Here is a 26,828-nt window from a genome sequence, read left to right on the forward strand (position 1 = left end):
AGGGCTCTACCGTTAATCAAAAATTGCAAACAAAGCTTCAAGTATTGTGTCTTTTAATGAGACAACAGTCCTAGAAAACGCTGTTCTTCCAAATTCTTCCCCAAAGAGCAAAGATGCTCCCAGGCTTCATTTCTTCTGCAATTCTGCTCAGTATTTTACATGGCAAATAGGCAGATGAGCCCTGAATGCAGGCAGTGCAGACAGCCACGTGCTGCCAGACTGCAGCTACTGCCACAGAATCATGGAATTGTTTAGGTTGGAAGACATCTCCAGGATCATCAGGCCCAACCATCAACCCAGCACTGCCAAGCCTACCACTAAACCATGTCCCCAAGTGCCACATCCACATGTCTTTTAAATACCTCCAGAGATGGTGACTCAACCATCTCCCTGACAGGCTGTTCCAGTGCTTGACAACTCTTTCAGTGAAGAAATTCTTCCTAATGTTCAATCTAAACTTCCTCTGGCACAACTTGAGGCCATCTCCTCTTATCCTATCCATTATAAACTGGGAAAGGCAGATGGGCACCCAACCATCACACCATCAGTGCAGGTGAGTTAAAATAATGCTTATTCTGGGATAAAAGCAGCTGCGCAACACCTGCCTACCTAACCAGATGCTTCTGTCACAAGCACTGGGAAGGAACACGGACAGACTTCCCGTTATTTATTCCCAGAGGGCTGTAAAGCTCCTCCTGTGTGCACAACAGTCTCCCCACACCAGCATTCCTTCCACTCGCCATGAGCAGCACTGATCAAACATGGAAAACTCTGAAACTTTGCTATCTCATCCTCTAAGTCTGTCCCATGCACCACACAGCTCATCCTCTCATCCAGCTTCCCTTCTCCACCATGTCTGCTCATCTCCCCAAGCACAGAATAGAAGGAACAGAAGATGGTTTGGGTTTCACGACCACAGACCTCCACAGAGCAAACAGGAGGTCTGCCAGAAACTCACTTTTGCAACCTAAGAAGCAATTAAAAACTTGTTATTTCAAAAGCTTCATCCAGACAGTTTTGAAAACGGTTATTTTTAAAGCTTCTTGACCTTTATGCGCTGGTGCACAGACAGATCTCCCATGACCAAGCTCGGTGCCATGTACCACAGAACAACCCAGCAGGGGACACGTGGATCCAAAACTCCCCTACACGAACTGATTCACCCCCAGATTACGTGGAGCCAGGAGCAGAGCCCACACACAGCTAATACAGATGCAATTCAGATACTTCCTGCAAACAGTTTATGGAAACCATCTAATTGCAATAAATGAACCCGACTCATCCTTTTAATTGACACATGATTAAACCAATTATCCATTAGCACTCTAATAAGCACAGCGTAATACAGACTGGGAGTTATTAGTTATGTGTCATGTGCTGATCCAATTAATCACGAAGTGATAACGCTTTATTAAATAAGTTTAAATTACATATCCTTTGCACAGATGCCTGGGAAATGTTAGTTACTGCATACATGAGTTATTATGCAGGTGGCCATTGCATAATAAAAGGCAACTGATCACATTAAAATCAAGTTTGATTTTGTTGCCATCAACCCAGAGAGACCATAATCTTCCCAGATGTTTACTGATTATTTTATCTCTCTCCTTAGGCAAAAAGACAAACTCGTCTTTTGTTGGACAGTTTTGTTTTCAGATTCTATAAATTGATCAAACAAATGCTCTGGGTCAGATGCATTAGTTATGAGTTATCTGATGCACAAGCATTATTTTGCACTACCTATGCATTGAATAAGAAACTTCCCTGGAGACTTTGAACTGGAAAAAAAACTAACTTTGCCTTTTAGCTACTTTAGAAACTTTTACTATTTTTGAATTTTTTTTAAGAAAAAAATGTCTCCAATGTAATGTTTCTTAGACAAATTGGACAAAGAGCCTTCAAAGCCACTTGTTCTGGGCAGGATGCTCTAAATTGAGAAATGGCACATAAGACGGAAGCTGCTGCTCTCCTCCCTCCATTCATGCCAACTGTTTGTTAATGGTTTAGTCCACGGAGAAATCAGCCAAGAAAAGCAGATTTAGCACCTCAAGAAATCCACTGAGCTGCACCAGATCTCAGAGGTAAGAAATAACACCGGATCTAAATGCTTTTGTTTATGTCTTACCCTTATCCCAGTCATAATTAGTCATAGAGAAAATAAAGGCATCCACATTTGAGTTGTAATGTTGGCAATCTCTCATCTCCTTGCTTTAAAGATTAAGATTGTTCTATGCTAATGGTGGCTACTTAAATACTTGACCTCCAGAAGACATTTTCAGAGACCACCACACAGCTCCCAACACCCCTCGTAGAAAATCACTAGAGTTTCTTCAAAATTAAAGTTGATTTGTACAAATTCTGTTTTCCATCTCTCTACCAAGCAATAAAACCTCACAAAACTTTTTGTTCCCTGTATTGTATATGTGGCTGAAGCAACACCACCTGTAGGAGCTTCTAACCTGCCAGCCAGCAACGCTGTTTGCCTCAGAAAGGGGTGACAGAAAAGCGAAGAATAGCAAAAGAAAAAAAATAAATGCAAGGAGAAGCCAGATTACACACACCACCACCCTCACCCCCCAAAAAAAGTCTAATACGAAACGCAAAAAGTCCACAAACAACAAAAAAAACCCTCCCCAGTCCCTTTTCCCCCATCTTCAGCCAAGGTAAGGGATTCCAACTACTACAGCATTTTCCCTGGAGCACTTTGTACTTCATTCCTAACATTTAATAATTGACTGTGGGTTACAGCGACGCTCCGCTCACCGCGCCAACTGCCTGGTGCTGCTTGAAGTATCAATGCACAAAAAACAAGCCCAAGATCTGGCACCCTCCTATGCCCTGACTTGCCAAGGACAGAGCAGTTACAAAAACGGTGTGGAGACCTTTATCAGCCTTTATAATAAAGCCAGGACTATGTTTCAGGCTCCTACATGAAAGGTTTCCGGACTTGAAGGTTACATGTTTAAAGAGACAGGCTGCCTGCCCCTGCTCCATCATCGAGTTAAATGTTTTCTGTGCCTCCTGTGCTTTTGTATCCTGACCTGCACTGTCCTACACCATGGGCTGCACCCACAGAACAGCCCACAGCCCGAAAGGCACCCAGCCATCTGCCGGATTGCATTGAGTGCACCTGGTTGGGTAAGGAAGGAAAAACCCTGCAACATCCACCATGCACACCAACTACAGCAAGGAGCTAAGGGTTGAATTTCAAATCAAATTAATTCGGTGGACCAACCTGCTTGGAAAAAAAACCCAAAAAACAAAAAAACCACACATGCACACACAAAAACCCTCTCCAACAAAACCCAACCTCACAAACAAAAATATTCAATCCTCAGGTAAGAATTTTTTTAAGTTGTTGTACACCATGTAGTAGTTTTCCATTTTTCTTCCTGTCTTTAAAACACACCTTCACAAGTGGCTGAACATAATGCTTTCTGAACTTAATGAAAACCTCTCTCATGACCCAGGAGCACTCAGTAAATAATTATTAAGCTCCGGAGGCGGCTTTTGCATGAGTGTTGACTTAATAAAATGCCGTAAGTTGATCTGCTTGAATGCCCATTTAGTTGGGGACACAGCTTGCAGTATAGCCTGGAAAGCTTGATCTTGACCAGATTAAGGAACAAGGTAAAATTAAGAGGTTCAATCCAGAAACAACAAAGGTCACATTTTACAATCCTTTACTACCACTGCTGATAGAAGGGAGATGAATAATTGCAAACCTAAAGTATCCTCAAAGACTTCCATATTATAATAGTGACAATGCACCAAGTCTTTTTACACCGAAACTGAATCTCTGTTAGCCCAGAGCTGTGTTTTTGCCACGAAGTTTCAGAAGAAGAGACATATATATGTATATATATTTAAACACAGTATTATGTGTCTTCCCCTCTTGAAACCCACCATCATTAGCTGAGCTGGTCAGCCCAGCTGCTGGGGCTCTGTAGAGGACAGTGGCCAGTCCCAAGCACGGTATCTCTAATTCCCAGAACACAACCTCCACCACACCAAATCACTCCCGCAATAATCTGCTCACGGTGCCCCGGGAAAGCATCACTCACAGACAGAGGCTGTCAAAGGAGCAGGGCATGAACATCTGAACAGCTTCCATCTTTCCCCCCAATTTTGTGTCCAAGGGCTTTTGCTGAGCACCCCCGGGAGAAAGTCAAGCGGCGTCCGGGCCGGCTGTGTCTCCAGGGGAGGCTCCAGATAAGGACCTGGCAACTCCAATCCCCACGGAGCAGCAAGGCGGGCAGCGGCTCCCGGCACTGCAGACCTGCGCAATCCAGCACCTACCGAGGAGAAAACAACGGGCTTGAGGCAGCACGTTCAGGGGTATCATGAAAGGACTCCAAAACAGCCGAGGAGTTTGGAGTCAGCACCTCGCTACATCCCGTCTCACCTGCATGGGAGCGCCGCACAGCCTCCTGGTGGGCACGGATCCGCAGGATCTGCGATGAATTCCCGGCACAGCCGTGGGCTGAGCAGATCCCAGGGGCTGCACCACCCTCACCACCCCGCGAGGAATGGGAGAAACCGAAGACACGGGCTGGCATTGAAAGCACTTCTGCCATTCATTAATTAAAAGGGGTGTGATCAGGCCATTAACACCATCAGTGGATAAGGGCTGTCTGTTAATAGCACCGTTTTCTCACGATCCTTATCACCAAAAAGATGAAGGGAAAGGGTGGGTGCAAGACAAATTTGTTTTCTGGGATGTAACTTCTTCACATTCAAAGCTCACTCAGGCAAACCTCCACCTAGGAGCCACTGGACACGCATCTCTCAAGAGCTTGAACCACATCTGTAAAGGTACAGAGTCGATACGACAGTGCACACACCATTTCCCCAGCTCCACCTCTGCTCAAACAGGCTGAAACCTTCACAAAAGCAGCATGCAGGGTACACAAATACCTCAAAAATTGTTCCAAAAAATTGTCCCAAAATTGTTCCATGAAGGGCTAAAGGAATTTAAAATATAGCTGACTGTGTTACCCAATACTGGTTTAATGCTTTTTCTCAAACTTTCAAAGTTTCCCTCACAAATTTAGAGAAAATATTACCAAAATATAAAAGAGGAAAAAAATGCATGAAGCAGATTTGTCTTTCACTTAAAAGTCTGACCTTGTTAAAGACTTTTTGAACCATTTTTCAGACACCACATCTATGGGCACTTCCCTTTCTAAAGGGCTCTACACAAATTTGCAAAACAAAAAGCCAGGTTGCTAAAACAACCAAGAGGTGATAAAAGAAAAAGCGAGGAGATAACACTCCACTAGCAATCTCTGTAATGCAATTTTGTAATGCAAAATTTACCTTTTTTTATCTGGGTCAATAGAGCCGATAACACCGTCGCTGAGAGGGAAGATGACGTATAACCACCACACTTTTTGATACTTTACAACTACATAGTGCCCAGGTCTGGCTTCACAGCACCTTTCTGTCATATCTTGGCTTAGAAATTATCACTTCCACAGCTGGATAGCAAGTTTATCCACAGAGGCAGTTTTCAGCAGAAGACAAGGCTCAACCATATTGTGTCCATAGCTTGTATCCATAATTCACATGACCAGACTCCTTCCCAGCTAAAAAGCCACCATGCTCCTCAAGGCTTACCAGGACCAGCAATTCCCAGCCTAAACTCTTCCATTCATCCAAGGTTTTCTGCTTATTGACTCCACTGTTACAGCACTATTCATTGCTTTCCAAAGAGGATGAGGCAGCTGGAAGCCTCATCTCCTGCAGATGACATCCTCGCTCTGGCATGCTGAGCAAACAGGATCTTGAGGAGCAAAAGGGAAAGTTGTTTATGGAAGATTTGCTTTAAATGATTAAGAACCCCAAAGAGTCATGATGAAAACCACACAGTGAATTCTGTGCTTGGTAGGCTGGCATTATCAGCATGTAGGACTTGCTCACAACAAGGGAGTACGATGTGCAAGGGAAAAAACAACCCCTAACACATCACTGCAGTAACTTCAACATTAAACCAGTCTTGGACAGATGTTATGCAAACTCTCGCTTCAACCTCTAGCCACAGCACTAGCTGTCCATTATGGGACCTGATGAGATCAGTGTCTTTAGCAACTCTTCTTTCTAACAAATCAACTCTCCAGGCTGCAGAAACCAATGCCTCAGCACACCCATGCTTGAAACAAACTTCAATGTTGAGTCCTTAAGCATTGCTCATAGTTCTTCTACATTTTTGTCTATTTGTGGAAGAGTTTATTGGGGCAAAGAGGATTGTGTGACTGTGCAAGCTGAACAGCTGGGGGTGGGGGTAAAAAACCCCTTATTCAGCAACAAGTTACTCTACCAACCATTTGGATATTTACACTTCAATTACAATTTGCAATTGCAGGACAGATGTGCCAGACTTGCTGCCTTGGGTTTTCACAGCACAGACAGGAAGGTGGGATAATCTCCAGCCATCCATGTAAGAGAGCATTAGCGATGTTTACAAACTCGCTAATTGAGGCCAAGCAAAATGGAGGAGTTGCCCAACTGCAAACAACTAAAGACAGGTGGCCTTCAATTCTCTTGCTTAGGCCACTCAATGCCCCCCACAACATCCCTGACAATGAGATAGTCCCAAACCAAGGCTCCTAGAGGAAGCAAACCTCTTCAGTCCATCGGTATCACCAGCAGCATCCCCAGCATCCTCAGGCACATCCAGCAAACAGCCCTTCTGTCATCAGGTACCTCTCCCAAATCCCAAGTTCAGGGATTCCCCAAATTGGGTACAGTTTCTGTGTTCTTACAACCTCGGGGTGTGCACTGTGTGTCAGGATGGCTGGGGCAGGACAGTGCAAATGCCAACAGCTGTAAATCCTATTTTAAATTTGTCACATTTGCAGGAACTGCAATCTTTCACAGAAATATTTAGCCTTGATTTAAAGCCTTCAGCAGTAGGGAACTGCATCTCCAAGGACTGTTATGGTAATTCCTCCTCTTCCCTCATCAAAATAATTCTGCATCTTGTTTCAAACCAGAAACTGCTCAGGAACATCAGAGAGAGGATGAGGAAAATAATTACTTAAACGTAGGGTCACATGTAAATAAAAGAAATACCAAATGCAAACCATGGTACAGAATGAAGTCTCATTCAAAATAGAAACATGCAAGCAACATTTATACTTCTTGATTTCACAGAGTCAAAATATATACAAAAAGATCCTCCTTAATCTATTTATAGGTCTTTCAACACCTCAAATATGGCCCTGATAATACACAGCCTTAATTTAATTTTGCAATCACCCTTCTGCTCTGCACGTCTTATGTTGCATCTAAAATGCACAAGCACATCTCAAAGACGAGACATCAGGAAAAATCCTCAGAAATAACTTTATGCAACCAAATACAATCTTAAGAATTAACACAACTGCTGGGTTTCTAGAAAATGGGATTTTCTCAAGTAAAACTGTTCAGCACAGCACATGTTTTGCACACTTTAGTGACACCTGAGCCATGCTGTCTGTGTCACTTGCTGCAGGAACACCACTTCTTACTTTTCAAAAGATATTACAGCCTTTGGTTTACTTTTGAAAAAAAGCAGCCAACTCAAAACTATTTACAAGCCTGTTAGACCCTCCTAATCTGTTCTGCGCTGCCAGAAGCACAGCACTTGAATGGCTATTTCTGTTCAAAGCTATATTTGTTGTGGAACTACTGCAGACTCCTGAATCATGTAAACAGAGGCCAGAGCCAAAAAATGTTTCACTGGACTTGAAGTTCACATCTGCCTTAGTTACTAGGACAAAAAAAAAATAAAGGCAGGGCTTAGGCTATAACCAATAAATCCTGCAAAGACTAGGGTTAGTAATGAATTCCTGCAACAGAGCTTTGTTTAATCTGGTTTACTTAGCATTTGCGACCTTGGCAAAGTACCTGTGTGAGCACCCGCCATTGTTGTGGAGCAGCGTTTCACACCTTCTGTTATTTTAGGCTCCAGCAGGCGACTGTACAGTGCTACATTAGTCAGGCAGGTTCATAAACACGCAGCAAAGTCACCTGGAAATGATGTGCAGTTCCAGACTTTTTGGAGCCCAGGAGCCAACTGTATTGCTGTCCCTAAAAAGTAGTATTGTAGCAGCTCTCAGTCAGGACCTGCAGCTGCACCTTTGGGCAAAACAAATGCTTGGCAAATGTGTTGCTGGAGCAAAGTGACCCTGTCATTTCCTCAGCTTCTTGGCTCAGAAAAGTTAATGCTACAAACCATGCCCTCACCTCAGCTTGCCCATGTGGATGAAAACTTCACCTGAGCACTCACCACCTTCTATTCCTCATGATCCTTCTCCAGCAGGAACAATCTCCAATATTCTCAACATGCTGGAAACAAAAGGCAGCCCAATATTCCCAATAAACTGGAAACCATGAAAACCCCCAGAACAACAACGAAAACCCACACAGATGTTTGATCCAACTTCCCACAGATTACACAGACCTACCACTTCAGGCAGGGACAAATTCTGCCCAGTGGTCTTTGGCACTGAGCTGCAGCAGAGGTACTACAGGCAGGAGGACAAGCAGCATGTGTTTGGGTAAGAGTGGGACATCACAGGTGGATCAAGGAGAACAAAAAAAATGTTTCTGTCATAACCCACATAAGAAATCTGGATTTAAGTGTAGTAACCATTTTTTTTGGTCATACAAGCATTTGCTGAATTCAGAAGTTTAGTAGCTGCCTGATACTTAGTTGCCAATATATGTCTAATACAATGAAAATATTTTTCCCTTCCTTTCAGAGAGGTTGATACAAAGCCACATTCAGGAACTGTAACTGGCTTTCCACTTACTCAGGGGGAAAAAAAAAAAATCTTTTTTTTACAAACTCCAGAACAAACAAGATGATTTTCTATTTTCTTGCTTTTAAAAGCTGACAATGCAAGTACAAATGGATAATACATTTTATCATCTATGTTACTGTAGTTTATTTTTGTACAAATCTTGACCTTCATCTTTAACTAAGATATTCTACCTTAAAAGTGTTATACTTCTGTGTCTCTTCCCTTCATACAGCTACAACCTGGATATGGAATTCCTAATCTTAATAGAAGGATATATATTTAATTTTGCCTTGAATTGACACTACAGACTATTTAAAGTTGCATTAAAGCTGGTATTATCCTGTAAACACTTCCAGAGTACCAAAAATGAACATCAGCTGTCAGGATGCCAGTTACTCAATTAACACTTGCACAGCCAAATCACTTTGCAATCCTATTCACAAGCTACCAAAAAAAACCTCCCCAAAACAAAAACAGCTAAAAAAGCAACTCCCATGCCTGGGCTAGCGAAAGACAGCTTCTGCAGGATTTCTCATTTGGCCAGCTCCCAGACATCTCCCTTTCCACACTAGATGGAGCTTTGTCCCCTCTTCCCCAGCTGTCTGGCAGTGCCCTGAGCTGGGATAAAAAGGGTGAAGAGGCAAAGGGTGAAACAGCAGCAGCGCCACCCCAAACAAACAGCCCGCAGCAGTGACCTCAGGAACAGTGGGATACCAGCGAGGACCTGGGCTCTCACCGTGCCCTGCTGGCTCCCTGATTTTAACACAGCACTGGTTTGCCATTTTTGAGGAATGAAAGATTTCAGCAATTCCAAATCCCTATCCATGCTGAGCTCCTACCAGCGTTTAACACGACTGCAAGGCACTGCCTGAGCTCACACCACAGTAAAACTACACTTCTTTTCCTTCCCTTATAGAGGGACAGCATTTAAGCTTATTCCCAGATTACACACTTGAGTTGCTCACTGGCTTTCCTGTATCCCTCTTCATACTCCCAGTTATTATCTTTCAAAATATGCTCTTCAGTCTCTCCTCTATTAACCTGAAACATCTGTCCCAAATGCCTCTGCTCAGGCTCCAGCCTTGGATTCACTGACACTTAGGGGAAGCGACTAATGGATAAAATTCCCCTTGATTTGTATCTGCTGGATTTGGTCTGTATTGTTTCAGATCACAGGTCGAGAGAAACAGCTCATCCTTCTGGTGAGCTGCCACAACTCCATTAGGATCTTTCAAAGCACAACAGGATATGGTACATCATCAGTACTTCTCTGATGAATTTAAACTCAATGGGACTGAGAGAAGCCCAGGAGAATGAGTCACTCCCGATGTCACAAGTGGCCTGCACTGCAAATCACAAAAAGCAGCAGCCTCAGGCTGTATCAGACAAGGCAATGCCAGAGAGGATGGAGAAGCACCGGTGTTCAAAGTGCAAAACCTCTGTGTGCCTTGTGGGCAAGGGCTCCTGCTTAGGCAGTGTGCTCAAGAACAAGGAGCTAAAATTGAGGGGACAAGGAAAACAAGCCCACATTATAGTGGGAAGCTAAAGAAAAGTTTGGAGGTTGACAGGGGTGAGTGTTGCTGTCTATAAATATAGCAGAAAAACAAACACCCAGGAGAGAACAACCCTGGCACGTCACCAAAGTGATATAAACCAGCTATGAACAAGATTAAATTGGTATCAACAGTCTCATTCTGAGAAGTTCAGACCTGAAACCATTTCCAGCTAGAGGACTGACGAAGGAACAACGTGCTCCTTTGCAAATAAAGACTGGTTGCCTAATCAAAGTAGGTCACTGTGGAATGAAGCAGCCAGTAGCAAATTACGGGACACAGAATCACAGAATCAATTAGGTTGGAAAAGACCTTTATGATCCTCAAGTCCAACCTTTGACCAACCACCACCTTATGAACCAAAGCAGAGCACTGAGTGCCATGTCCAGTCATTTCCTGAGCACAGAAGATGCCTGGCAGCCAGAGGCTCCAAAGGGCAGATGCAGAGCAAAGCAACTCTTTGGCAGAGCAGATGGATCTGAAGTAGTACTGGAATATTGCACACAACAGGAGCTCTTGCCTTCACACAGACCATGCTGAGCTAAAGCAGTAAATAATACCTCAAAAATGCAACCCCTCCTTTCTAAATTAAAGATTAGAGGTTCCCCAAAACGAACATAAAATCAAGAAATACCTACTACAAAAAGAGACATCCTAAAGTAGATAGAAGGCATGCAGAGCAGGTTTCATCCTGAGCAGATTTAAGAGGGATACCTTTTGAAGACAAGACAGCAGCTGGAGGGTCCAACAGCCACACATCGCCTGGCCAAGATAGCATCACCCATCATGACTTCCAACACAAGGCTGTAGAGCAGAGCCTCTTGGGGACACACAGCCTGGGCAGTACAGACAGGAGCTGAAACCACATCTCTAAATCCCAGTATCCTCCATCCTCTGCAGCCAACATCCATGTCCTGTTATCCTACCCAGCACTGACAAGCAACACAAGACATAACTGAAGGTGAACCTGCCAGGCTCTTACAACTCCTACTCATATGTTTAGTAGAGAAGAACCTTCAGTTCACTACAGCAGCATGAAAATCCAACCCCTTGACACTCTGTAATTGTTCAACATCCTGGACATGCCATCCAAAATTTCCACTGAAGTTCAGGAGTGCAACATAATGAAAACACCCTCACTGACCATGTTATTTACAGCCTGGGAACAAAGAACTCCAGCCTCCAGTGCGCTTTTAATACAGACTAATTTATTCTGAAAAAAGTAATAATTAAGTACACAAAACCGAAGTATGGAACCTGAAAAACACCTTCCTGTCTGGCAGAGCAAGTGCTTTCTAAGGACACTTACAGTAGCTCCTGCTGCTAAAATCGTTTATTAAAAATAACTGGGAGAAAGCAAAGATGATCTTGAAAATACACAGCAATGCTAAGCTGAAAAAGTTATACTGAAAAAACCCCAAAGCAGGTCAAATGCATTAATATATTCTTGTGATTAAGTCCATATCCAAGTAGTTTGAAACTGAAGTCTTCAATATTTGAATGATTATGCACATTTTTAAAAATCTTCCAGGTGTTTAGTACTACTAAAAAGCCAGCACATTAAATCTTTATGGGATTTAATATGGGATTGAGAAATTCCCTGAAACAAGAGGAAAAAAGCCCTAGGCAAAAAACCATAATAATCAATTTTCTCCACCCATCCTACCACATGCCTCTGCAGAACCAGCATCAGGTAAATTGGGGATTGCAGAGTCAGCCAGCATAATGTAGTTCCCAGGCCAAAGGGCTTGTGCTTTCAAACAGGTCCAAGACGTCGATACTGTAGTGGCCCAGGACAGAAAATGCAGATGAAGCATTAGCAAGTGCCAGGAGGGAGGTACTGACACCAAAACCAGCCTGACAGTTACTGCTTCAGGTAAATTGTACCACTCCTTACTTAAGGGAAACCTCAGGATACTGCCATTAAAAATAAAAAGGTAATAAAAGGCTACTGTGATCCCAGTGAATGTAAAAGGTGATTGTTTGAGAGGGTGAAAAGCCCTTTCCACATCCACATAGAAATAACAGCTGGAGTTGGCAGGGATGGGCTGAATCACTTCAGCCTGGTGAAAAAACAGGTTTTAGGAAGAAAAAAACCCCGATTTATCATTTTCTCATTGCATTATTCAACAGCAGCATCATTTTATCAACTTCTCAAATACTACCCCTCCAAGGTAGTAGTATTAGGCAATAGATAAGGCTTTTTCTATAAAGTCTTCCATAATCACTACAGCACAAAAAAAAAAAAAAAATTTCTAATGAGGCAATAGATAAGGCTTTTTCTATAAAGTCTTCCATAATCACTACAGCACAAAAAAAAAAAAAAAATTATGTTGGCAGAAAATTGCTAGGTTTTCCACAGCAAAGTCCATCTATAATTTTTCATTTGAGATTAAATGCAATAAAATTCCTTAGAACTAAAAAACCAAATATGCAAATCTAAGGTGGATCCCAACCTGCAGGCATTTTTGTACCAGTTAACATTTCACATGCAAAAAAATGTAAACAGTAAAATTGAAGCCAGAATGAAGTTCTTTCCTCACTTCAATTAAAAACATGAATATAACTATTTATCTTAAAATAGTTTGAGCAACCTGGTCTAGTGGAAGGTGTCCCTGCCCATGGCAGGGGAGTTGGAACTGGATAATCTTTTAAGGCCCCTTCCAGTCCAATCCAATCTATTAGTCTATGATTCCCAGTGGTGTTGGGGAGCTATAGATGCATGGGAAGACGACAAGGAAATGAAAACCAAAATGAAGCGCCTACAGAAAACATTTAAAACTGCATTTCCGCATGGCAACAAAGAAACGTGCAGCTTGGAAACACCCTTCCATTTCTGTTTAACACAATGGTGGTGGGAATTCCTGCCAAAGTAAACTTCAAAAATTTGTTTGCCATGGAGGAAAACCAAGCAAACTGGAGTTCTGTGTGCAGAATCCTTGTTCAATAAGGTGAAGGTCTCTCTGTTCCCTTTAGTGCCTGGTCATTTCAAACTTTTGTACCTACGTTGTTTTCTGTGCTTGCAAAACCTTCAAAACAATTAAAAGAAATAAAACTGGAAGGTGAAAAATTTTAATAACCCACTCCTAAGAATCAAAAGAGCCTTCCAACATGCCATGTGTAAAAATATCACCAAGTGTGACAACTTTCTTATTGTATCAGTCTACTTCTAAAAGTCTGGCATCTTTGACAGCAAAATATTATTTCACACAGTGCAGAGAGAGAAGGTTTGTTTTTTTTAAGAAAATGTTTGCATAAAATCCAGGAAAAAAAGATGTATTTACAACGTTAATGCAAATTACATAATCTGTCCTCTTAGATGGCAGTTTCTGACCATTAACAACCGTAAATACAGATAAAACCTTTCATTCAATTATCGTGCTAAATGTCACATTTCTGTAAGCAGCACGATAAAGCAGCTCAATCACTCCTCCCTTGCTGATCTGTTATCTGAAAACCACAGACAGTATCATTTCTGACTCTAGAAAAATAATTGCAACTTTCTAGGCTGTAGCTCAATTGTCTCAAGAGATCCCCTATGCACTAGCAAGAGTTTTCCTTTCACATCTCTCCTTTCCATTTAGGTCTTCTGAAATTCCATGGGTTTAAGTTTCTATCTTTGGCACACAGACATCTGGACAATCAGCAATTCCTGAAATTTGCTACTCATTCAAGATATTTCTCGAGGTATTTGTCATAGCAACCTCAGGATGTAAACTCAAATTGCAAATCAGACTTTTAACTGCTGCAGGATTGGGGAGAAAAAGAGGCTGATTGCGATTATTAGACAGCAACTCTCACTGAGCATTTAATTCCAACATTAAATTCAGTCATGTATTCAGCACATCACAATAGAACTCAGGTGGGACATGGTCCCAAACCCAAGGAAATCAATAGGAGTATTTCATTCTGATTTCCCATAGAATCTTTGGGCATGCCACAGCATTTTGAGCCAGAAACCTGCCTGCCCTTGCTGCACCTGAGGAAACTGCCCCTGCAGGCAGCATGGATCCCACCACGCACAGAGTCAGCTCTGCAGTCCACGGCATCTGCCATGGAGCAAACCCTGACCCAGCTGGCTGCACATGAAGGCACATGCAAAAGGTCTTGTGCATGCTTGTTCAGCTGGTTTGAAAAAGAAAAAAGAAGTGAGCAAGAAAATATTGGAGTTTTTGTGGTTCCAAGCCAGGTAGTTTCTCCATTTTATTCCTACCTGGACCAGAAGAAGAGAGGGAAAACTAAACCAAAATGATCACATAGCACTGCTTGCTCTCCATCTCTGCCAGCCAGCTGCAGGAGCTGATGTGCGGGCACAACACCGGCTGGCACCAGGAGAGACAACTGCTCTGTGGAGTTCTGCTGCAGCTCAGAGAAGAAAAAGGACCAAGGACTTACCCAGGGGATTCATCCTTTCACGTTTCAATCCAAGGCAAGGCAAGTGCTCCCTGGGACCTGAGCTCCTGATGGCCCCAGAATCAAGACTAGACAGAAAGGTCTTAGTAAGCACTGGCTTCCAGAAACTGCACTTCCACTCCTACCATCCACCTCCTAACCCCGCTGCTGCATTTGTGGCTGCCTTTGTTAGAACACTTCTGCAAATGAAAACAGATGAGTAACTATTGCTGCTTTAGCAAACTCCCAAGCCCATGGTCACTAATAATAGCTTTGTTCCTTTTATTACTAAACAAAACCAAAAAAAAAAAAAAAAAAAAGTTTAAATGCTTGCATAAAATGCACATTGCTGAATGTTTTCTTTCATTGATCCAGGGCTGTTTCCCCATATGAGCTTAGGCCCAGGACTCTCGAACAATTTCTGTGATAGATACAATGTGAAGCAACCTCAGGCTGTTTGAAGGGGCTTCCCTCACAAAAAAAGTTTAAAAATCACATTTGGTGCTCTTTCATTGCGACATTGAGAGTTCAGTTAAAAAAATAAAACTGGACAGAGACATTGTTGCACAAACTGGAAGGCAGAGGCAGGTCTGAGCTCCCTGGCAGGAGACAGCCCGGAGCGGATGGATCCAGGGAGGCAGAGGTGCTCTGCCAGCTCCTGGGCACGGCGCCGGCCCCGACTGCGCCAGCAGCAAACAGGTGGGACAGAGGGAAAGGGCAGCATGTGGGGAAGAGAAAGTGGAGAAGGGCAACAAGAGAGGAAGAAAATGGAGAAGGTATGAAGCCATTGCTGTGAAGAGAATGACCGCAGGAAAGCCTCCCCTTGTGCAAGAAAAAAGAAACAAGAGAAAAGCTACAAGAACTACTTTTTGGTACAAAATTCTGCTTTTCCTCTCTACAATCAAATCAATTACAAGAACTTCTGAAAGCAATAAAAATAACTGGGTCCCAAATCACCCCAAGTCTGCCATGCTCTATTTGATGGAGCCTCCCACTGCACACCCCCTGTGGCCTGGGATCTGCTGTAGCCTCCTGCTCCTCTGATGCTCATGCCCACGGCCAAGAAGAGGCCATGTCTCTCCCCTTCCTTCTTTTGGGTGGTTTCATATCAATCTTGGATTGAACTGCAGCACAACTAAGCCCAGGGCCTCTGTTATCCTGCACAATGGTGCAGGAAAATGACTCAGAGCTGCCGGGCTTTGGCTGCCCATGCTGGAAGGTGAGTAGAATCAAGAACACAAAAAAAAAAAAAGATGCTGAATATTCAAAAGTCAGGCCACAGCATTTTCACATTTTTCACATCCTAAAGCTTCTAGGGGTTTTTAGCTTATTAATTTCTATTACTGGTCTGACTGCTGCTGAATGATCCCAAGCATCGCATGGCAGATGTTTCTTTTCACAGGAAGTAACCAAGCTAAAAGCAGCGAAAGCATCCTCTTGTTCTTGTGTGAGCCCTTTTTTATTTTTTTTTCCTTAGTTTATTTGAACAATAGCACCATGAAACAGCCTACAATAATGACTGTTACAAAATAGGAAGCTGAATTATTAGGCAAGCTCTGTCTGCATAACTCAATCAGCCTAGGGAGGATATGACAGGCACGACCAGGACAAAGGACTGGACTCTGTGACCCCAGGCATCTTTCAGGACTCTGTTTCTGAATTACTAAGAGCCGAAGTTTACTTTTACTCCTTGATTAGAGGCACCATTCCTATAACTGCAGCAGCAAAGCACAGGCATTTCCCAAGGAAGTGGATCACCAAGTGTGCATGCAGAAAGCAAACACTTTAGACAGGCTGGGATGAGAACTTCACCTGAAAATAAGGTTCAAAATGGAAATTCAAAGTTTAGTATTTAACCTTTTGAGCATTCTAGGGGGACAGGTAAATCATGAGGTAGTCTTTAAGCAAATACCCAGCAAATACCCATCAACAGTTTTTGCAAACTAACAAAAAAATAACGGGTAAAAGATGTCTTTAAGCAGCTGCAAGGTTCAACAGCACAGAAGTTCTACAATCCTGCCAAGAGCATCATCAGGACCAGCTCTGGAGAGATATATTTTGGACCAGACGACCAGTAACCAAAGGCAGCCACCCACCATCCTGTCATTACAACAACCCTACTGAAACTATGAAGAGCAGGTCTAAGTGCTTGGCTGAGCAACACTTTGGAGCCAACAGCAACACCAGTGACTGAGCAAGAGCAATACAGGAACCTGCAAGTGAATCATTAACGAGCAATGATTTCTCCATTACTCACTGTGGATATAGAGTTACTGCGGGTAAGATTTGTTTCTAAAAAAAGGGAACAGCCACCAACATGAGCACCAACACATTCATCAAAGCCCAGAACAATGCGGGAAGAAAAGAGGAAGGCACAGCTATGGGTCAGGCTTTGTCCAAAAGAGCTGCTCATCGAGGAAGGCTCTGTGGAGCAGAGCAGACGTGCTGGGAGCAGCATCTCACACCATCCCCTGCCACGGGGGTCACACTTGGGGGCTCGGGTCAATTGGGCGTTGATTTTGCATCACACCAAGAAATTATTAACTCATTCTACAAAAGCCATACAACTGTCAAGCTGCTGATAGAGATCAATAACCAACTACTAAAACATCAACAGTTTGACCTCTAGGCAAGTGTTTCCATCCTCGTCACCTATGTTCTACAGTAAATGCTCCCAGTACATTTTCCCCAAGCATTTGCAGTCTGTGCTACTGAGAATAAGCAACAGGAGAACCGAGCTGACATTCTCAGCCAGTCTTTAGGCAAGATTAGCAAGCAATTAAAGCTGTTGTATGAGGAATTTTAAGTGCTCTACAACTTCATGCCAAACAAGAGCTAGTCAAGCACTGGAATTTATTTTTTGCAATTCTGTTCTACACAGAAACAGAGACAAATTTAAAGAAAAGATTTTTTGAAGCAAGGATTCAACCAATTACCAAAACATCTATTATAGTTTAAATACTAATATATGCTGAAAGAAAATCTGCATCAAAAAGGGACGTGCAAAGCATTATGATTGCTTCCTACCAGAACATTTCAATTTCAACTGAACTCGGGGGGGGTGGGGGGGGCTTAATCACTTTTTGTTCTTTTGTTGGTAAAACATAATTAATGGTAATGCTAATTGCACCCTAGCCACTTTGGGTGCAGCACATCCTGGGAACACTTTTGAAGGCCAGAACTGAATCTCAGCCCCAAAAGCAAATGAGAGCTTTGCCATCCCTTACATACAACCAGATCTCCCAGGACAGGGAGCAGAGCATACAGCTTTTGTCCCAAGAGCAGATCATTTAGTCCCAGCTAAAAAGTGTTTGTTAAGTTGCCAGGAAGACAAGACAGAGCAACAGAGAAAGCCACACATTTCATCAGGATAAGAGTTACAAGATGTTCAAGAGGAAAAGCTTGGTTTTAAGTACAACAGAAAATAAGGCAGATTTGGGGAACTGTCACCCCCAGCAACAATTGCACAGCTCGCATGGGTCTGACAATAAGGACTGAAAATAATGATTTTCATAAACACGCTAACTAGAGCAGAAAAAAATGTTACAATGAACAAAGCAAGTAAGCAAAGTTAAATAAGGTAAGTGAAGCCTGAGGTACAGTTTCAGACTGATCTGTTCACATAAAGAATGCTCTAGTTGAAGATTAGGGGTGAGAAATAAGAAGTCATTAGCTCTTCTTCAAGGTTCATGATTCAAATCTGACAAAACACACACTTCAGTGTTTCCAAGCTTAAAGAAAATTCCAGCAGGGTCACAGAAGACGCTATTTTTAGCTGGCTTAATCTCTGTGCACTCAAACACAGCTTTTGTACATGCACATATTTTGTCAGCACTTAAATAAAGAAAAAAAAAAAATCTCTGCTACCAAAAACTTAATCATCCACAAGTTCTGAAAATGCAAATGAGCTTTCCTCTTAATATTAGCTGCTTTTGACTGAACAGCACTGAAAAACAGCCTATAGCTTTTCCAGCCAAAACTGCCACCAGAAAAAAACCCCCAGGTCCTGGAAAATATTCAGTGACAAAACCGAGAAAGAAGAATGTGGGAAGTTACCAGCAATTAATTTCTTCAATAGGAAACAAACTCTTCCCACCCACAATGTACCTATCAGTACAGCTGAGAATGTTCTGAAACCCAGAACATCCAGGCAGTGAAGTGCATTGGGAAGTGCCCGGCGCTGGCAGCCGGAAGGAAAGGCAGCAGCCCCGCAGCCCTGGCACTGCTAAGCCCTCTGACAAAAAGGAAATACATTAGAAATCAGTGGGCCTGCCTTGGTTCCTGGCTGGCTGCTCAGTGCCAAGACAGTTTAGATCTGGGGCTGTTAGAAAGGCAAAGTGACGGGGTCAGATATCTGTGTACACTAAGCCAAGGGGTTGGTCAGACGACCTTCAGGGGTCCCTTCCAACCTATTCCAAATTATTTCTGGTCCAGAAACAGTGACATTTAATCCTTGTCTCTTAATTTACTTACCATATACTTTAAAATGTTTTGTTCATCCACGTTAGAAAGGTTTCAGCTACAGGACCAAGAATGACGTGGCCCAGGCACTGCATCACCCACTAGAAAGATCAATAAGAACATTTATAGTTGCAACAAGACTCTTGCTACTCTTCAGTAACTCCTCTGTGCATGTATTGCTACACAGGCTCTACACAAGTCATTTATTCTCTGGGCCCTTGTTGTTAAATTCTTTATCAATCCTTGTAAATTTGTCTGTTGACCTATTGTAATTTTAAGAGATTCAACATTTATACCAGCCAAACTCTTTTAACAGAATTAACTAGAGGTATCATGTAAGCTTTTAATAATGTTGACAACTACTAAAATTCAGTTAGCTAAGCCAACAAGGAACCACTGAAACCTTACACATGTTCTCCTCTCCTCATCAAGCACAGAACTTCATGTGGAGGCAGCAAATTTCCTGACTGCTTCCTTAAACACTAATGGATCAAATCTGACTGCAAAGGAACACTAAGTGGCTGAACTCCCCTTCTTCCCCCTGAAACAAGAGTCAACCTTCAGCATTTCTCCTGCTCAAACCCAAAACATGCACACACACACAGGTTGTTCAGCATATTCCACAACAGTGTCAGTGTCCCAGAACAATTTTATCACCTTTAAGCAAGTTTAGGAAAAGATTATGGCTTGGAGAAGCACCTTCTTTACTGAACATCAGTATCAGTGACAAATCCGCAGTACTGAGTTAATAGTTATTCAGAACTGAAAACAGAAGTACTTGACTAGTGTAAATGCATTGGAAAAAATTCACCAGACTCCGTCAGAATCTCTCCTTGTTAGTTTTCTGTAAGTGACAGAAATCTTCAAGCAGTCATAATTCATAACTAGCCATCATTTCTCTTAAGGTACGCCCCAAGGAAACTTGATGTACATCCAAACTTCTGCAAGCTTGCTCCTTTCTGTTGGATGCATCTTTCATTTTCCCTAAGAGTGAAAATCATGTTCTGGAAAGGCTACAGCATGCCAGGGATTCTTAAAATAGAAAGGCTGTAGCTGGTGATACTGCAAATATAAATACAGCTATTAGTATAGCAGTGGGAATAATAGCAGTGACATGGACCCAGAGCAGCCCAGTGGCCAAACTCTGCTGGCAAGCTATCCATGGCTTCCCAAAACACAAGCAGGAGAAAGAGAACTGCCATTTAACAGTCTGAATGGGCATAATGCACACCAAATGAGTTGTGGCAAATTCACAGCACAACCTTGGGCTTCAAGGTTTCTAAATTTAGGTGTTTCAGTGCAGGAAGGGAGGTAGGAGAGCTACAAAAATGCTTTAGTAAGGTAGCAGAGTGAGCTGATTGCAGGTCTGTGTAATTTTGACCTTGCCATACCAAAAAAAAGTTGGCAGCTGGGGCATTGTGTCTAAGTGCCACCTTGGCATGAGCAGGGAAAAGCACAACCCTGGCTTTCTGTAACTGCAGCCTTCAGAGAAGGATACAAACACCAAAACAAGAACATCAAAGAAGAAAATGGACTGAGAAAGGCTTATCCACCAAACTACCAAAGCCTGTGAACCTTAAAGTCTGCTTAAAAATCTTAGATGTCAAAGTTATCAAAGCACACCACCAGTCAGAACTGTGGCCAAGTCTAATATAATAATGTCATGTTTATTTTTATCCCTGACTCCAGACTAGGTGCTCCAGCTATATTTGTGCTTCTTGTAGCATTTCTTAGGAAACACACACACACTGACTGAGCAGAGCAGTAGAGGGTATATTAGACAATCTATTCCAGACAGCAGCCTTGCTGTATCACCAAGCTAATAAGCAATTTCAGTCAACAGAAATACCAGAGCATATCTTGAGAAACACTTTCTCCAAGCATTTTTAAGTAACTGTTTCTATTGGACTAAGGACAAACAATATTGCATAGGTTTTGGAATAATTTAGTGAGCCTTGTTTCATTAACTAAAAGAAAACAAAAATATTTCATAAACTTCATTTAATAGGTGACTAAGCCCCCAGACATGCAGTGATCTGGCCAGTGGTCAGAGCCACTCAAGCACAGAGTCCATGTGGCAGTGTCACTCAAGCCATCAGACCCTGCACAGACATCGGCACAGACATCTTGACACAGCAAGTCTTCCCAAAACTTCTGAAGAAAACACTCATGAGCTCTCCAGTTTCTGCACAGCACAGAGCACTGGTCACTGGTGGGGAGAGGGGAGACTCCAGTGCCCCAGCACTTGCCTCTGATTTCAGCTGCATTGTCACTCACTACAGCACAAGTATTAATTTCTATGTAGAAAACAGACATGCCAGCAAATCCTACAGAAGCCCCCACTTCTCACATCACCTCACTAAGTCAGGCTTTGAGCTTCAAGATAAAGTTGCCTGCCTGTCTCTATCCTCTCTTTTCCTCCTTCCAGCTTGGTCTTTTTTATCCCTCACCCCACACTCAGGATGACAGGCTGCAGATACCATGAGCTGGACTCAGGTACCCACACAGAAAAATCATTGTTTAAAGATCTTGGGCCAGAACTCCGAGACTCAAAGGACACGGCTCAGACCACCCTTGGTCAGTCTTGACAGTATTCTGTACAGCTCCTTTGCCTTGCCTAAATATAAAGAAAACCAGGACAGATGACTGCAGGATACATCCACAAAGTACTTGTTAAGAGCACCTGATGAACAAACACATTCAGCCGAGACAGCAGAAGTTATATTCTTATAATAACAAAAAGCGATGTGCTCGCAGCCACAACGATCACGGGGGCATGAGCAATTCAAGAGTTTGCAAGGAGACTGCTTCATTAAATCAACAGCAACACTTGGAGGGGAAAGCACAAGATTTTAGCAGACAAATTCTTCATTAGGCTTCCCAGTGCTCACAGCACACACACCACCACCAGGCTCCAAAATACACCTTTTTGGTTTTGGTGCTTTTCACACAAGACAGAAGCAGGGCACTGGACAAAGCTGTTTCTCTCCTGTGAGCTCTGCATGATTATATTCCAGTTCCTGCATCTACAATCTCACGTGATTCAGGAAAACTGCCAAACTATCAGAAAACACTCTGCTTGATGGCTGACCAAATCTAAAATAACATGAAGTGTACTGCTGTTCCAGAAGCATGTCAACATATGGATCACCTTTAGAAACACAGAGTTTTGTCATATGCTACTGGTTGCATAAACCAAGAAAAATGCTGCTATTGTGGAACAACTGAGATGTTGCTATGATTAAGTTCATAAGGCATTAATTGATTCATTTCCACCGCATTTTTCAGAAGCCCAGCTCTTAGATGCAAAGCCAACTCCGCTTAAAGTCAATTCGTTTTGGGGAGGGAGGGGGTGGGTGGACAGGAAATAATAATTTATGAACAGAATAGAAAAATGCAATCAAGCCTCAACTTCCAATTCAGTTTTCCTTTGCTGTATGATGGGAACATGCAAATTCAAGTCACCACATCTGAATTCCTCCTCTTCCATGACAGAGGCACAGCAAGGCCTTAACATCACTGGCATCATGCAGTACAGCCTTCATGCTAAATCCTGGTTATCCCACTTCTAGCCACAGAAGCAAACAGTTCTGAGCAAATAGGCAGAAATAAATCACAGTGAGATGACAGCTACAAAGCACACATTATGGTTAGTTTGGGTCATGGACATAAGGATTAATGGATAGCAAACAGAGAATAAAACAAAAAAAGTGGCAAAGAGGTCAGAATCACTTGTCACCCTACCCTGAACACAAAACAAACTCATGTCCTGCCACAAGTGCTTGCTCTCCCATCCTAACCTGGTCTCAAAAGTGGACAGTTAGCAAAATCTTTACAATTTCCACTTGTTAACAAAAAGTTCTTAATACAGAAAGCAGCCTCTCCTTGTCCTGCAAGCTGAATTTGTAACTATCACTACCATACTTTGCTTCTGTATTATTTTCCTATCCTTTGCACCACAAATTAAGTAAGTTCACAAAACAAGCGTTGTGGGGATCATCCTCAGGTTTGTGCTGTACAAAAGACTATAGAGAGGTACAGCTGGGATTCCTTTATACTGTGAAAAAACAAAGAATCAAGATCTGGCTATTAGGCATAAAGCCACAGAAATTTCATTTTTTCAACAGTACAAGGAGAGGACAGCGAATAAAGTGAAAAGAAGAAAATGTAGCACAAAAGGAAGAAGGTAGCACAAGAGGCCTTCTCCTTCAGGAGAGAAGGGCACAGGAAAATGCAAGAAAAAAAACAGATACAGAAAAGAAGCTGCCAGGACACAGGCGGTGTATGAGGAACAATCCCAAGGGATGTGGCACAGGGGGAGTCTGAAGCATCAGCAGCATGAAAAAGACAGGGCAGGTGAGGTAAGAGGCAAAGAAAGACAGGACCAGAAAAGTGTGGAGAGCACAACAGAGTATCGCTGTAGTAAAGGTGGAAGAATACTTGTCAGGGTGTATGCAGAGATAGACAGATGGGACAAGAGATGAATATTTATGAACCCAGGAAGAACTTAACCATCAGATCTTAAAGAAAGGGAAGTAATGTAGAAAAAGAAAGCACTGAAGAATTGAGAAAGTAAGAACAAGAAACCCCAAAGGCTTTTGGGTTTTTTCTGTTCAAGGAAAGGACAAGTGTTGCATAACAAAATCTAAATGGCAGCTTCATGGAGTGAGCTGTCAGAGTTCACTCTCTGTGCATGGGACCGTGAGAAGAGCACTTCCCAGACCCAGACATGAGCAGACAGTACAGAAACTTCCCTTCCCAGGAACCTGAAGGATGAGATGCAGCCTGCTGTTGCTGGTGTTGTCTGCCAGGTCTCTCCAGCTCAAAGCTCCAGCACTATTGAGCTATCCCTACCTGTCAGAGTATCACTGCCAGTACCTTAAGGCCACGATTACCAGTAATTGCAACTAATCCAGCTCTAGCTGCATGGAGGGAAAGGTTGTTCATGTTCTGAAATATTTTACAATAAACTCATATTTTACAAGCTCACAGGAGAGTTTTACTTGATGGCACTAACATCAGATGAAATAACTACAGGACTTGTCGAGCACAAGGATTCTGTTCCTCACTGCTGCTCGTCTCCATCACCTGAGGGTAAGCTGCTCCCTTCTCTCTTATTTCCCCATTTGCAAAGCAGGAATGATGATAAAGGCCTCTTCTATAAGGCATTTTTCGAATTAGAAAACACAGCCACTGTTGTCCAAGCGCAAACAATGGTCCCTGTTCGAAAAGAAATGGAGAGGGGCCAAATGCTTGGCTGTATAATCCAAGCAGAGCTGCACTGAGGGAGTGCAGTCTGGCAGAAGGTACACGGCAGGCCCAGAGATGCTCAGCAGCACTGGCACAAAGCAGAGGAAGCACACCCTGCTCCCTGACCGCTGTCCTCCTTCCTCCCTGCACCACCCACAGTAACACTCCACGCACGCAACGTTGCACCACTCAAGCAGCTCAGTGCTGACCGTGTTTAAGCTCCAGACATGTATATAGAAATAATTACGAAAAATGCTGGGATGCTGGAAAATTTGCTTTCATATTCACAGCATGTTCCTTTTGCCTCTGCAGTTGTCTTCTGACGCCTCTGCCCAGATGCAAACCGAAACTGGTTAAGTAACAGTGCAGTTCACCCTTGATGATGCAGAGTTTCTAATGAGGGACTTCCCAAGAAAATAATACCCAGACTTTGAGTAATAATTATTCATACATGTTATAAATAAACACAGCTCCTAATACTTTTAATTAGATGGTTTCCACCGACAAGTTATGTTCCCTTTAAATATTTACATTGTGAAAAGAAACCATACAGCATTTATCCAGTGATGGAGGAGTTGAAGAGTGGACTTACGTCAAAATGGACTTGCTGGAGACCCTATTACAGCTTTCTCTTTCTGACTAGGTAAAAAACTGATGAGGACCAAAAGCATTAATACACTCTATTGTACACATTTGAATAAAATTAATTGTTTAAATGAGTAAAAGTTTGCCCATCTGCATTAAAAGTTACAATAACATTTCAAAATATTAAACAAAGCAGCTGCTGAATGACTTGCAATTCCTGACAGCTCCCCGTACTCAGAGGCTTCTATTTTGCCACATTCCCTTGAGCACATTGGGTATTTTACCCACTGTCCCACTACCTAAAACCAGTTTATTTATCAAAGTCACAAAACCTAAGGCTCTGTCTGTATTTCCCCTTCCATATCAGTATATCAGGGGGGTTATGCATATTCACTCATATATACACCAAATCTCTATCTGTTACTTAATTATTTGTTTGCACTGCCACAGTGCACAGGGGCAGTCAACATCAATCAGCATCTTGTACAAACAGCACCACACAAATAGCAAACATGACCACTCATGTCCTGAAAAACTTTAATTATAGAAGACAGACAACATAAGAAACATGAGAGGAGACAGAAGAGTGCCAGGAGACAGTAGCAGTCCTTACAATAGATGCTAGCCAAAGGGTTTGTTTGTCTTTTTAAATAATGATTAAAAAACCCCAACCACTTCCTACTGTGGATCTCTTCTTCCCTTCGAAGGAAGGAGAAATATCTTTTCCGTATGAAATGGTCGATTCATTTTGATGCAACAAGGCCAAGACGAAGTTTGACTTAAAACAGCATTGTATCTGGGAGTCCTCCCTCTCCTTCCTCCCCAGGTGCAGCTCTGCTGATCCTTTCCCCTCATTTTCTTGGAATGAAACTGATTTTATGCCATGCTGCCATAGAAGTGTTGCAGCACAAAGTATCTCAAGATCATCTTTACCTGCCAGTTTATCCCCTGCACTGCAAGCTAAAGATCTCGAGGGAAAGAATGGAAGACAGATGGCAAAAAGTAAGCTAACAAGTCTCTTTCTATAAGAGCCCCTTGTTAAACAACAACCCAAAGAAACTGGAGAAATGGGGCAGGAAAGGACTGTGAGTTAAGAAAGGTGGGTAAGCAGATTCAGCCAGACACCTGCTGCAAAAGCTTTGTGAGATGACTCACGCAGTGTTCTGCTCCCCTCTCCAGCTTAGCTCACCACTGGATCAGAGGGATGTGCTACATATCAGGAAAGAAAGGGTGGAGTTGACAGAACATTTCCTGGGCAATCACAGGAGCAATAAGCAGCCTGTTTGTCCACCCAGTGCAATTACAGGAACATCAACACTGCTCAAGCACACTCAGCATGCAAGAGAGCCCTGAGAACTGCTCCATCAGCCTCAGCTGCAAGAGGCTGGATAGAATCTGTTCCTGGAACAGCAAGCTCCGGAGTACCTGGCATCCACCGGGAACAGTGAAGAGGCTCCTGTGTGCCATCAAGAGCTGTAAAAACACAACACCCACTCCCTGCCATCTCTCAACTTACAGCACAGTTCCCTAATAAAATCATTTGAAGTGGTTCACAAACATAACAATCATGGAATGCGGTCTGTTGGACACAGCAAAAGCTTTGGGAAGGTGAAGCAGATGTGCTATAACACAAGACAAATCTGGAATAATGACTTCCAAGGTGGGAAGGGAGAAGGCTAAGAACATGTAGGAAATTATGGCAGCCAGCTCACTTTACTAACAGACAAAACCAGCTCCATGTTTCAAGAGCAAGTATGGGAAGAAAGGGATGGGAAGCATCCTGGGGAGAGAAGATGGA

The 26,828-nt window shown here is 42.8% G+C and overlaps 1 protein-coding gene across 10 annotated transcripts in view; it reads right to left on the bottom strand.

Annotated features, from left to right (window-relative positions):
* Positions 1-26,828, bottom strand: part of MITF (melanocyte inducing transcription factor) — a 101,609-nt gene that overhangs the window by 47,843 nt on the left and 26,938 nt on the right. Inside the window, exon 1 of one of the 10 annotated variants that reach the window (XM_042014154.1) lies at positions 19,208-19,284. The exons of 6 other annotated variants lie outside the window; for them this stretch is intronic. Coding sequence is in view for 2 of the 4 variants with exons in the window: in XM_042014120.1 (XP_041870054.1) it covers positions 4,065-4,114 (50 nt within the window). In the remaining 2 variants the exon portion in view is untranslated. Of the gene's footprint in view, positions 1-4,064; positions 4,270-14,737; positions 14,760-19,207; positions 19,285-26,828 lie in introns of those variants that run through there. 3 more of the 10 variants (XM_042014173.1, XM_042014120.1, XM_042014210.1) reach the window with 3 other exon arrangements.

Source organism: Corvus kubaryi, unplaced genomic scaffold (assembly GCF_017639235.1).
Source record: "Corvus kubaryi isolate FWS band 111438036 unplaced genomic scaffold, C.kubaryi_AGA036_p1.0 136, whole genome shotgun sequence".
NCBI classification, from domain to species: Eukaryota; Metazoa; Chordata; class Aves; order Passeriformes; family Corvidae; genus Corvus; species Corvus kubaryi.